General features: G+C 38.6%; 1 protein-coding gene across 1 annotated transcript; it reads right to left on the bottom strand.

The window, feature by feature from the left end:
* Positions 1 to 334: 334 nt before the first annotated feature.
* On the bottom strand, positions 335 to 8,109 carry LOC137668599 (ATPase family gene 2 protein homolog B-like). The gene is made up of 8 exons (XM_068410242.1): positions 6,958 to 8,109; positions 5,705 to 5,890; positions 4,187 to 4,345; positions 3,454 to 3,663; positions 2,813 to 3,040; positions 2,566 to 2,700; positions 1,749 to 1,874; positions 335 to 1,092 (listed from the first exon to the last, which is right to left on the bottom strand). The coding sequence occupies exons 1-8, from the start codon at positions 8,032 to 8,034 to the stop codon at positions 940 to 942; spliced, it is 2,274 nt and encodes a 757-aa protein (XP_068266343.1). The 5' UTR covers positions 8,035 to 8,109; the 3' UTR covers positions 335 to 939.
* Between the last annotated feature and the right edge of the window lie 5,503 nt (positions 8,110 to 13,612).

The following is a 13,612-nucleotide window of genomic DNA, read 5'->3' as shown; positions in this document are numbered from 1 at the left end:
GAAGGCTGGCTGTGCCCCAAGTCACGTAGGCGGGACGGCCGCCCGCCGCCCAACGCCCCTCACTTCCCAGCACTGCTGCCTGAGAAAAATACCGGGGCAGGCTGGAGGGATGTGGTGCCTGTAGACTCCTGCTGTAAATGTTTCTCCCTTTCCCTCACTGTCCTTTGGAGCTTTCACAACACAGTTTAAATTAAATATTCTTATTATACCAATGTTTGTACTTGTCTTCGTTTAGCCCACACCCGGGGCTAAACAATAGCAGTTTTTCTCTCACCCCATGTCCCTTCCCCAAATGAAGAAGGGAATTGGGAAAAAGAGAGGGAGACTCGTAGGATGAAGTTAACCAGATTTAATGAAATGAAGAAAATCAATATAAATGACAACACAAACAGACAAAAATATACTCATCCACAAATCACTGGCAAGTTGCTCCAGGAATCACAACAAACAGGGAGAAGGGAGGAGAGGCAAGAAGAGCAGGAAAAGCCCTCCCCTCTTCCCAGCAAACCCTCTTTTATAGTGAGCTTGATGTCAATGATATAGAATACACCCGTGGGCCAGCCAGGGTCAGCTGCCCTGGATTTAACTGCTGAGGGCCTTGGTCACCATGGCTGGCCACAAACTGAAACCAAATCCCAGGGAAACCAGGACAGTACTGAAAACTGGGAAATCTACAGTAACACTAAGCTGTTCCACAGTGCTTTATCTAAGTGTCTCAACTACTCGTTTAATCAGGTGGAAACCTAGCCAAAGCAAACAAGATTTTAATTTATTCTTCATTATTGAGATCACAGATTTTTCACATGTGAATTTTTACTGTATTTCATACAAACTGAAAACTACAGTAAGTACAGTATTAAACGGCAGGAGAGATGTAAGACATTGCAAAGTCTTTCTAATATATTTAAAAATACATATGGCCCATCACTCCTTTTTGATTTAAGAGGCTAATTCTTGATTATAAAATTTTTCATAAAATTCCAAGTCTTTTATGTTTAAGGATGGTTTTACAGTCCTCAGTGATTTTACAAAATGCTCATGTTTTACGGCAGTTGCTTCAAGTCCATTCTCTTGAAATGCCAACAAAGCAGCCTTTAAAAGAAAAAGAAAGAAACAACTTGAAGTGCTTATGTTCTGAGTTGCAAAGAAGTTATTTTAAGTATTCTAAAATATTTTACATTAAATCAAATTTTAGGTAAAGCACCTGAAAGCAGCATTGTATAATTCATGGTTATTTAACACGAGATAAACATAAAATGAGATTACTATAACTATTTCATTCACTTTTTTGTCTGGATTAGACAATGTATCCTTGATTTTCATCCTAGTCGTCTCTCTTTTATATAACTTATCTCAAATAGTTACAGACCTCTCAGTTTTTTTCTCTCTAGCCTTGACAGTACATGTTAATTTCAGCTAAAAATGCTGCAGTTGCTTGCAGTACACAGAACACAATTCATCTAGATGTGAACTTGGTTTAGAAAGGCCTGTGTGAAACAAAGGGTAGTACAGTTCCTTAACTTCTAGTAAATTATCACAGAAAGCCTTTATTCTTATTTGGCTTTTTTATTTAAAGAATTAATCCTTGTTCAGTTCTTCTGTTTTACTCATTTTCTTTATATTTTCATTACAAATTGTGAAAAAAAACATACCACAGGTGGCTTGGTAACACCTACGAGTTAGCTCTCTTTACGTTGAAAGGTTTCATTTACAGTTTATTTCACAGATTAACCATGAATATTTCTTACCTCCTTACACAGATTTTCAATATCTGCTCCAGAGAAGAGGTCTGTTAGGACTGCCACATCTTGTAATGACACATCAGTACCTAATGGAATTTTTTCTGTGCAGATTTTCAAAATGGAAAGCCTTCCCTGTAAGTTGGTGCATATTATTTAAGAAAACAAAAACAAACCAACCAACAATGAATCCCTCTCCAAAGCAGTACAAAATCTGAAATTAGAACTAAGGAAAATCCAGAAGAGTACCAAAACCAAAACTACATGTTTTTGGTGGAAGAGTGAATAAAATGCTATTAATGGAGATAACCATAACCATAAGAGTAAGTATTAGCTCATATATTAAAGTCTGTTATTCACAGTTACTCATAACTTCATGAAACCACAGTATTTTAGACTGAAAAGCCCATATTTCGCCTGCTTGGGGTCAAGCCTTTTTTTTGGGAAGCTCAGTACAGGTAGCTGCACCACCCTTGGGAACAGGGCACAAGCATGATTTGAAACAAGGACAGTTGACTTGTTATGGTACTTCCTAAACTACAGCTTGATTTTGTAAATACAGAATTATTCCAGATTTTGTCTATTTTCTATATGCAACAGTATAACCACATACACCAGTCAGAGTGTTACTGGTGTTTGAATTACAAATACAATTATTCCTTTTTAAACTTCTTCATTGTACCTTGAGTTTGGCTGACTGATCTTCAGTGAATCATCCATCAATTATTATATATATATTATAGGACTATGCCCCCTTTGCTCTTAAAGTATGCTGGCAATTAATATCTCTCCATTTAAAGCCACGTATGAATTTGTAATACGTCACCTTCAGATCTGGAGGTGGAATATAGATCACCTTGTCTAGCCTTCCAGGACGCAATAAGGCATCATCCAACATATCTGGTCTATTTGTTGCAGCAACTACCATGAAATCTTTGTTCAAAGTTTCCTGAAACTCTAACTGAGTAAGAGATGATATAAACACATTAGTGCAACATGGTTAAGATAGGTAATTTTTGAACAACTGGACAGCATTTATCATTCTTCCTACATAGAAAAGGGAACATAAATACCTTTCTTTCCTTGTCACTTTGTTCTTGACACTGACCCTCAGGCTGTAGTTTGCTTCCTCTTCTTTCTGTGACTTTCAGCCCAATACCATCCAACTCATTGAGAAGAACAGAAAGAACACGCTCTGAGACACCATGGCCAGTTTTGAAGTGTGACCGAGATCCCAAGATAGAATCAATCTCATCTAGGAATATTATTGCTGGAGTATTTGCTCTTGCTTGGCGAAAAACCTTTTTTTTAATTAATAAAGTAAAATGTTAATACAGACATTCTATCAGGTAAGGTAAAAACACCTGTTTACAAGTACTCTGTATTTTACTCACTTAACTTTAAAGATACATTCATAAAGATTAACAAGAGCCATTCTAGCTTATGTTTACTATAGGCAAATTCTGCTCCTTATTTAAATTCTTAAGTGAACTGAAAACAAAAGGGTAGAAACACTTTCAAAATATAAAATTGGTATAATTTTAGGGCTAGATTATCAGTTTATATAAATGTGAATCTGTAAGCGATTTCTATTTAATAATCAGATGAAAGCTTTAACTATCCTCTTTTCAGTAACAAAATATAGGCCTAACTAATCCTTCACAAAAATCAAGCCAAAATAAACTATAGACCTTGAAGAAATTAAAAACTGTACCTGAGACAAAATCTTCTCTGAATCTCCAACATAAGGTGAGAAAAGGTCAGCACCACTTACAGAGAGAAAGGAACAGTGACAACTTGTGGCCACAGCCTTCACCAGTGTGGTTTTGGCACACCCTGATGGCCCATAGAGAAGAATACCCTTTGGATGAGACAGGCCCATCCTAGCAAACGCCTGAGGAAATTTCATAGGCCACTCAATACTCTGCCAATACATAAAAAAGGGATGAAATTCTTAGTAATGAAACTAGAGTTCATAGGCAATCCATAAAATTGCTGAGCACATTATTTCCTCTCCATGGTATAAACATTAATTTGAAATCAGAGAATACTAATTTGGTCTTCCTTCATATAATGCCCCTCTTCTTAAAGCTTGCTCTCAAACAGACAAAAAGGCAATCCTTGAGAGACGATATGGAAGAGCCATCTCTATCTACAAATTCAGGAATGGACAAATTATCTGGCTGCAAATTAAGTGTTTTTCAGCTACTGGAATACGTGCTGATTGTCCCATGATATTACGCTTGGTGGTGATGTCTTGTAACATGAAGACTTCTAACTCACAAACACTGTAATAACTTAATGTAGCATAAAAAAAATGTTTAAAATACAATTTATAACCAGGTAATTTGCAAGAGAATTAATTTCTATAATGCAGCATACAGAATACCTCAGAGGACATGGTTATTAGAAACTAGCTTTTTATCTAAGTGTATTTTATACATTACCTGTTTTAACTTTAATTTCACATCTTCAAGACCACCAATTTGCTCCCAAGTGACAGGTTTACACTCTGTTAGTCCAATTGCACTTCGAAAAGAGGACGGTTGAATTTTTTTAAAAGCTTCTTGGAAATCTGCGATGTTAATCACCATTTCAGTTGAATCCTGGAGAAACCCAAATAAAAGCATATTAACAATATTTTTACATAACAATTTATAATGCGGCATTAGTATGCAAAACATTTCACAAAAGGCCAAGTGCAACTAATAAAGAAGCAAATTCCTGCCCTAACAAGCTTAAGCACTGCAGGCACAAAGATGCAACACAAAGTAGAATATAATCTCCTTAACGGCAAGTTTTTATACAGGAAAAAATCTTAACAGGAATTAATGTTTTAGAGAATACTATTGTTTTTCCCTAAATTATAGCTCCATCACACAGCGATCTGCTAAATCAAATGGTTGCTGGTTTCAGGGTTACTATACACCAATTCCCAGATTCTCTTGAATACAAATAAGTATGTTCTAACATCCATTTTCACCACATACTGGAGAAAGTAAGGTACTTTATCACAAATAGGCTAGAAAATACCATTATTAAACTACAGATGCAGTAACAGAACTAAGATGTATTTTACAAAGGAGCTTGCAGTTCTCAAGGCAAATAGGCCATCTACTCATTCATTATCTTCATTTGTCCATTTATTTCTTTCTGGGATACCAAGCTCAAATTATTTTGTTTATTATTTTCAATATTTGTAAGGTATCTGCAGGAGATGGAAGTTGTAGAAATATGATGTTCTCTTCTTTCTACCCCCAAGTGAAGACAGAGGGTTCTACCATTCTCTGTAGATGCTCTGACTCTGGAAATGTTGCAGATCCAGCTTTAAACTTCTGCTCAGCCATTCCAGATGAAAAGCTACAGCAAACATATACCTCACAGTTCTTGTAAAAGTCAGAATAGATAGAAAGAATATTAAGAAATAGCAATTCTCTAATTCCATATCTGTAATACCTAAGAAGTTAAATTTATGCACACTGGCCAGCTTTATACTTTATGTCTGTAACAATGTTATACTCAGCCATACAACCCAGATGATAATAGTTATTATCACTAGCAGTTATATACTTATGTGCCAATGTAAACTTTAATTTGCAGTTATTATTAAGAAGTAGAATTCTAAATTGCTGATAGCTTCAAAAGAGAGCTTTGGTGGACGTTACAGTTTAGTTTGCCATAAAAGTCTAAAATCTCTGCTTTGCACAATCCTAAAAAGATAAGGATGAGAATAAAAACTTCCAGCAAAGCTTTTAATCCAGAAAAGAGAAAACAGTCTTTTCAGGTGAGAACTGAGAGGACTAGTGAAATGGCATATTTATGTTTATAACACACTTGGTGCTTTTCAGTATTTTAATTTGTGAGTTCTTCAACTTGTTGAGCTTTTCAAGTAAACCCCAGTATTAATAAGGACTAGGCAGTACATATTATTAATGACATTCTTCTTGAGTAATATGCAACCATACCAAGGAGCTGTGGAACACAGCCTGCATAGCAGCTTCTCTGCAGAGTGCTGTAAGGTCAGCTCCAACATACCCAGTTGTCATTTCTGCCAGTTTAACCAAATCAACGTCTGTAGAAATCGGCATACTAGATGTAAGCAACTGCAGGATAGATCTTCTTTGCGTAAGTGTTGGTGTCCCAATAATCACCTAAACCAAATACAATTAAAAAAAAATTTAAGTAGATATTTTGCTATATTCCTCTTATTTCATAGACCTTGTCAAGCAAGTTTGTCTCTGCTTTATACTGCGTACTCAAGATTTATACATACCTATACTGCAACTAAAGAATTTTACAAGAAACTCATTAGTAGCACTATACAAATGACAAATATTTCAAGTACCCTTCATTTACACTTACTTTCCAAGTGAACAGTCTTTGTATAAACAGTTGTTCATAAGACACTGCCAGCCAGTGTCCATCAAATCCTATTTTAGGGTAATTTCAACATAAGACAAAACACTGAAATAGTAATATCCTTGCATCATGAGGGCTGAATTAGATTCATCCAAAAGAAAAAAAAAAAAATCATTTAGATAAATACCTTATTAAAAACCTAGTAAAATACTGCCATAAAATATATCTCAATAATCTATAAATCCTGGAAAATATGAAAATTGTAACTGTGAAAGCATTACAGAACTTGACCAAACTGGATAACCCGGGAATGTATTTAGCCAGCAAAATAAACAACACAAGCAAAAGCATTGTGCATAGCATAACTGCATGTGTTCGTTCTTCTTTTGACCATTACGCTAGCAGAAGTTTTTCAGAGCAGACCTAGCCTCTGTTACTGAAATCTGAATAGAATTTTTGACACAGCAGGTTACTAGTTCTCTGTCACAATAAACTTTTCAGGAGAGATGCGCAAACCTGCAGTCTGGGATCTAAACAAGAAAAATCCGAGTCTGTAATGCTAAGCATCTATAAGGAAAAGAAAACCTTCAAGAACAGGTCCATGTCTTTATGACAAAGCAGCATAAAGACTTTTCCGTTTTCAGGTATTTGGAGCTCTCGGTTTCCTGAGTAAAACATGCTCCCTACCTTAGCCAAGCTGCAGCAATCTAAAGAATGGGACAGGACACACATCTCAAGCCCGATGAATCCCACTATTAAGCATGACTAGTAGACATTAAAAAAAAATTATTAACCTCCCTCTGCTCCACCTCAAAAAGGAAAGAAAAAAGAGAGCATATGAATAACAACCTCCCCTTACCTCTCTGTCAAATCTGCCAGGTCTTCTCAGGGCAGGGTCTAAGGCCTCAGGCCTGTTCGTTGCTGCCATAACGACCATCTTACCCTCACTACCTGCACCATCCAGGAGCGTTAGCAACTGAGCAACAATACGATCTTCAGGAGCGTTATTTGAACTTCCTCGCTTTGGGCATAAAGAGTCAACTTCATCAATAAAGAGAATGGTTGGGCCTTCAGATGACATTTCTCTGCCCTTTTCAAAGATTCTTCGCAAATTCTCTTCACTTTCTCCTGGTCTTGAACCATAGAGGGCCGGGCCACTGATGCAAAACAGAAACGCACCCACTTCTTTTGCTACTGCCTTTACCATAAGAGTTTTCCCTACGCCTGGGGGGCCTATTAATAGCACCCCATTAGGGACAGAAAGCCCTAGCTTCTTAAAAGTTTTTGGGAAGCGGAAAGGCAGATCAACCATTTCTTTCAAAGACTTTCCCACATCATCTAGTCCTGCAATTGAAGTTTTTGTAGCGTCTTCTGATAAATGTCTGTACCATCCAAGAGTGATCACCTCCTTAATTTTTATGCTTGTCTGGGGGGTTATCAGTCCAGCTTCATCCGTCAAAGGGTCTACAGACAGTATTTCAATATACACCACGGGATTTTCAAGATTTGGGGCAACAGTAACAACATAATGAAGTGAAACATAAACATTTCTTAGCAGTTCTCTGATCACCTCCTGCAACGCTGCTCTGGGAGTCGACTTTTTCAGTGCAGAGCTCTTAAGGACCACTTTCACAGCCGCCTTTTTTAACTGGTGATACGCGAGAAGCTTCAGGTGGCCGACATTCAGCGTGAGGCCCTTTAGGTCCCCTGCAGTTACACCCGCGGTTCTGCAGGTCAGATCAACCTGCAGGTACCCGTCTGCCAAATCGTGCCTGGGCCACGCCGTGCACAAACAGCAGCCGGTAGGTAGAGAGATCCTCAGCGGGGCGCCGAGCCTGGCTCCCAGCAAGGAGAGGGTGGCAGGTCCTACCCTGCACCTCTGCGTGCCTTCATCTCCCGGCTCCGGGCGGAGCAGCTTTAAGGCTGCCGCCTCCATCGCGGACTTGCGCGACGTTCCCTCTGCGAGCGAGGGCAGTAGCCCCCCTCCTCTGCGCGGCCCCGACCAGCTCCTTACTCACCCCGCCTCGCCCCCCCGCACGGTAGGGAGCTCTGCCATGCCTACCGCGGCCGCCCGCCGCTCCCGCCGCCCGCGCCGCCGCAGCCCCCGCGCAGCGGCCGAGGCACCGCCCGCGCCCGCGCCGCAGCGGCGCACGCGCACTGGGAGGTCGCGGGTTCAGCGGGGCGGGACGCGCCTTCCCTCCCGCTCCCGCCGCCGCCGCCGAGGGCGGTACTTGCAGCAGGGCTGTCAGGCCGTGAGGTGGATGCTCTCTCCTAGAGACGGACTACCCAGCTGCAAACTCTCTCTCGGCTTCTTATACCCGCTTCCCACTGACGAAATGGATTGATCCCCCTCCTCATTGCCACTCGCCTCGTTCTCCACAGCGCTGGTCTTGGCGGGGCTCGCTCGCCTCCCTCAGTGTGTCTCCTCAGTGCCTCCCGCTTGTCGGGTTGGTGCTTCTTAAACATGTTCCTAAAAGTTGGGCTTCCCCTTTCCCGTGTTCCCTGTCAGTGCTTCCCTTAACTCAGGGTAGCACCTTCTTCACCAGCGGTTGGGACTGAGTCAGCTGTAGGTGCTGGTTAAGGGAATCGAGTGGGGAGCCACACAATTGACTTGAGAAGCTGCCGATAGAAGTAATGAGGACACAGATACTTATTCAACAATTGGTAAAACCGTAGTAGTGTGTTGCTCTGGCAAATACTCAGTCAGCATTTAAGAAAAATCAACTGTATAACTTTTTGGTGCACCATCTTCTTAAATTGCGCCGTGAATTGTGCAGTACTTTTATAAAAACCTTCCAGGAGATCTGTCTGCATTGTGGGATACAAGATAAAATCACGATCTATGATATTTAGTATGTGCATAATTTTATTCTTGCAAGTAGCTTCATTGTGAGTAAAGTTACACATGTACTGAATACATACAGACTTCATTTGAGACCGCACACGTACAAGAATTGGGATCTCAAATACACGACAACAGTCAGACGTAGTTATGTTCACAGAAAATGCAGAGAGGGGGGTTTACAGCACGACTACCAACTGTCCAGCACGTATTTTGAAGGCCTCTGGAGAGGAAGCATAAGGAAATCTTTTTGATGGTGTCCTGCTTAATCACATTCCTTACTGAACCAAGGGCGGTGCACAAAATATTTCAGTCAGTCATATGAACAAAAGCAGGCAGTGTTGACAGAGCCAGTTCAGCTAATTTTAGCTGCTGAGTAGGAACTCAGAAGGAAGGTGTAGGGCTGAGCAGTGTGAAAACGAGCAAGCCTTCTCTTTATGCCAAATTCCGTGCAAAAGGGCCTATGTTCTATTTCCTTTCAGTTCATGGCCAATTTTTCTCCTTTCAGTGTTTATTTTCTGTTCCTTTTCTCCTGGAAATCTACTTAATGTTTCTTTTCATAGCACATTTTTGTACTGCACGTGTATGCAAATGCTTATACGGAATATGCAGGCTTATTAGGTATTTAGTGCAGGACAGATTAGTGTCTGTCCAGAGAATGTACAGACAAAAGATTGTAAGGAGCTTTCATTCCAAGAAGGAGAATGTATTTTCAAGCCAATGTCTTATAAACACATTCTCTTGTTTTCTTTCCCTCAAAGGTTCTCGTAAACACGAGTGCCCTCGAGTACACACTCAATTAAACAAAAAACATACTCTGTTTAAAATGGCAGATTCGTGTTTCAGAGAGTTCCAAAACTTAAATGGTAGACCCTCTGCTTGGTTTTAGAAAGTTGTGTTTAGGAAAGAAACGTATGGAAAAGTGCATACTTGAAATGAGCTCTGTGGTTTATATTCACGTATAGTTGTTTGTTGTAACAGACTTATTGTAACATCTGGAAAATCTGATTCCTTGTGAAAAGGAAAACACCTGCAAATCTAATCTTGAGTGACAAAGAATTCCAAATAATAGTTGTTAGAATTATTGATTTGAGCTTCTGTTGGCTTTAGTGAGGACAAGTTTAGGTCTTCTTGTTGATTTTTTTAATGATGTATGCATGGAAGAGGTGCTTTGCAGTAATCCATCTATTTTTCCAATTTTAAATTTACTTTGATACAGCAAAATGCATGTGTAATTTTTAAATGGTAAGAAAATAAAATTTCCTCCCAATTCAATAAAACAGTACTATCTGGTTCAGTATAGCTTTTCTGTCAGTATTTCCTATGTCACAGGACAGCAGTGGAAAATACTCATAGAAATGGCTTGATATAGATGTTCACATGGGGTTTTGTGGGGGGAATGAAGGAAACAGAATCAGGATTGGCAAAGTTCAGGCCAGGGGGGTGACGAAAAGCAAGGGAGTTATGGAAGAGAACACATAGATTTTTTTTTTCTTCTTTTTCATGATGTTCTTTTAAGCATTCTGCCAGAGTTACAGTTTTCTCCCTGAGTTTTGAATAACATTGAATTGTAGTTAAAAAAAACCAAACAAGTTAAGACTACTGGGAACTTGCAAACTCAAGAGTAGAGCTCTCTGCCATTTTTTTTCCTGTTTGTTCACATGACTGTAGTGGAAATCTGGTATTATCTGTTGATAACATTTGTTTCATAAGAAAATAAATCCCTAAAATTTTCATATCTGAAGTTAAATTTTATTGAATGTCTATGTTCCCGACATTTGCTTGCAAGTGACTGTTTTCAGCATGGGGAAGGACAATTGATAAAGCTAATTTCCAACTTCAGTATTTTTTAAATTGTTGACAGTGGCAAGATAGTCTGCTCCTGAACAGATTTACAGAAATATAATTGGATAAGTAGCAGAGCAACAGTCTCTTTTCCTTCCTGCCTTCTGTTTATCATAATTCCGTAATCAGTTTAGACAGTGAAAGAGGGGGTTTCACCCGTCATCAGCTTCATTATATGATTCCTGTCCTTTCTTTTAGTCAGAAAAGCATCAGTATGGCAAAGATGATGAGCTTGTTTGGTATGGTACTCTTTTTTTTCTTTGGTGAATTAGTTAGCTGGCACTAAATCTTGATTTTGTGCATTGCACTGCCATGCAAATGCTTGTGTCAGTGCAAAGAATAGCTTGAACTGGGCAGCTGGCAGAGGAGGAAGGGCTGTGACCTCTTTCGGTGGCAGTTCCAGCTTGTATCATCACATTGATTGTGCAAATGCAGGCGATGTTTTAGGGGAAAAAGAAGACAATGCCACCAGCCTGCTGGGTAGGGATCTACCAGTAATAATCTCTGAAATATGAATGGAATACTTCTTGTTTCACAAAAATGTGAAATGGGAATGAAGTACTAATCCGTGAAACACAGTAGTCTTACATAAGAGTAGTTAATTTGACAGTGTTGATGCACACTGCTAATATTTTTGGGTTTATTCTAGTTATCTATAAATTAATTTGTTACTAAGTATAAAACACATATATAACAGTAACATGCTTGGTGTTCAACATAAAAACTATGATATTGTTGCTTGATGTGCACATCTCAGTCAGTGAATTTTAACTTAAACTTCTTCAATTTGTGACTGTAGTATATTGTAATACTGAATATTTTATTTTAAGACACTGATAGTTCAGCTCTTTTTAATGTAATGGAGTCCAAAAGACACTCATATGACTTTTTGAAAATGGACAGGATTGGCTTTTTTGGAGCAAACTGTAGGATCAAGACCTTATTTATGTATTTGAATAGAAAACATTGCTGAGTGACATTGCTGTGCTTTGGAATGCATACCTTCTAATAGCCGTGCTCCTGAATCATTTACCTACACCAAAATTAACAGTGACAAAATGGCAAAAAGTTATTCTGCCAAGAATCTATTGATTTGACAATTTAAACTGTCAAAAAATAAAAATAATGTTTTAAACAGTTTTCTTACAGTTCACTAGATGGCAGCTGATCTTCAAGAATGACTGTACTTCTCCTTTCAGATCTGATAATTTGAAGGGAGTAGACATCAGTTCTTGAAGAAATCGAATATTGTCCAGCATTGTCTTCACTCCATTTCTAATATGAAACTGAAAAACCAGCATAGTGAGTGTTCAGATAATTTTCAGCTTAATTACTGTTTCAGCTTTTTCATGTTGGGTTTGTTGCTGTTTATGTCTGGGGAAGAATGTTCTTTTATTCTTTGCTTTCATATTTAGTGGGCCAGATTAACTTCTTTTTAAGGAGAACGTACAATACTTTAATAATATTCTAAAAAGAAAGACTAATATTTCTGGTTTTCTTTTAGGTATACTTATTGGTTTTTGATAGAATAAAATATTGTTCCCAATTGTTATAACTGACAAAATAAAAATAACTGTGTCTTATTACAATAATTCCCTACATAAAAAGTAAGGAAGATATTAAGCTGAATATACTTTTGGTAAGTTTGACTATATCTAGTATCAGAACTGAAATTTTTATTTAAAACTGTCAAAACTGTCTTTAACATAGTCATTTTTAATGGTAAATGGATTTGAAAATGTGCTGTGATAGTCTATTAATCAAACAAAGATAGCTCAAAGCGGGTAGATGGCATATATATACTTTAGGGCAGGATTTTAGTGTTTGTGGAGGTTCTGTGACTAGGTATAAATGCTGTATTATACTTAACGCTAGATATTGCACATCTCAAACACCAGGCTCTGTTACAACAAAACTTCATAGATAAATTGTAAAGACGTGCTTAGAAAAGGAGTGGAGAGAGCTTTTGTATGACTGCGTGTCTTTATGGGAGGGCCACCCTCAATGTGTTTACTTAATTTTTTAGTGAACATCCAGTCTTGTATCTTTATATGGAAAAAGTTCCCATTGCAGTTAGTAGGAATTTTGGATGTGCAAGGCATGTGAGGTTAGGCCCTGCATTTCTCAGAGTGCAGAAAATCTCTGCCTGCTGCCAGAAAGCTATGGTGAAGCTACTGCACCTTACATAACATTCATGCTGCATCTCTGCTGGAAGTTGCTGCCATCACTGCAGACGCATCAGAAAAGAATGTGTGCCTGCACCTGAAGTCCTCCAATGTAAACTCAGTTACTGTCTTAGTTTAAGTTGCCAAGGAAATTATTTTATGCTTAGACACTACATTTTCTTGGGAGTGACTTGAGGCCCAACTGCACATTGCATTGTCTTGACAATTCTTTGCGGTGGTAGCCTAAGAGGGGGAAAATGGACAGCAGCAAATAATTTAAGACACATTTATCAATTTGTCAATATTTGTCTTTAGCACCTTTTGATGACTGCTTAGAGATGCTTGTTTATCTGCTTCAGCATAACATATAATCCAGCCGTTCACTAGATCTTATTTTGCATATGGAATAGTGAGATCCTTGTGTGGTATTCAATATAGGAATGAGAGCAGACTGTGGAGAATTACGGAAGGACCATACAAGACTGAGGGACTTAGCAGTAAAATGGCAGATGAAATTCAGTATACATAAATGTGAATTGATGCACAAAGGGAAGAGCGATCAAAGCGAAGGGTCACTTTTATAGCATCAGGATAGATGATTCCATGAAAATGTCAGCTCAGTGCTTGATGTGCAAAAAGCAAATCAAATGTTAGCATTAACT

Source organism: Nyctibius grandis, chromosome 11 (genome assembly GCF_013368605.1).
Source record: "Nyctibius grandis isolate bNycGra1 chromosome 11, bNycGra1.pri, whole genome shotgun sequence".
NCBI lineage: Eukaryota > Metazoa > Chordata > Aves > Nyctibiiformes > Nyctibiidae > Nyctibius > Nyctibius grandis.
Note: the sequence above shows the minus strand (reverse complement) of the source record. Positions and strands in the feature narration are given on the sequence as shown.

Coding starts and splice junctions, on each gene's coding strand:
- LOC137668599 (XM_068410242.1), bottom strand. CDS start 8,034: ATGGAGGCGGCAGCCTTAAAGCTGCTCCGCCCGGAGCCGGGAGATGAA. Junction 5,891..6,957: donor CTGGCAGATTTGACAGAGAG/GTAAGGGGAGGT, acceptor TATTTGGTTTAG/GTGATTATTGGGACACCAAC. Junction 1,875..2,565: donor TTCCACCTCCAGATCTGAAG/GTGACGTATTAC, acceptor ACCAACTTACAG/GGAAGGCTTTCCATTTTGAA.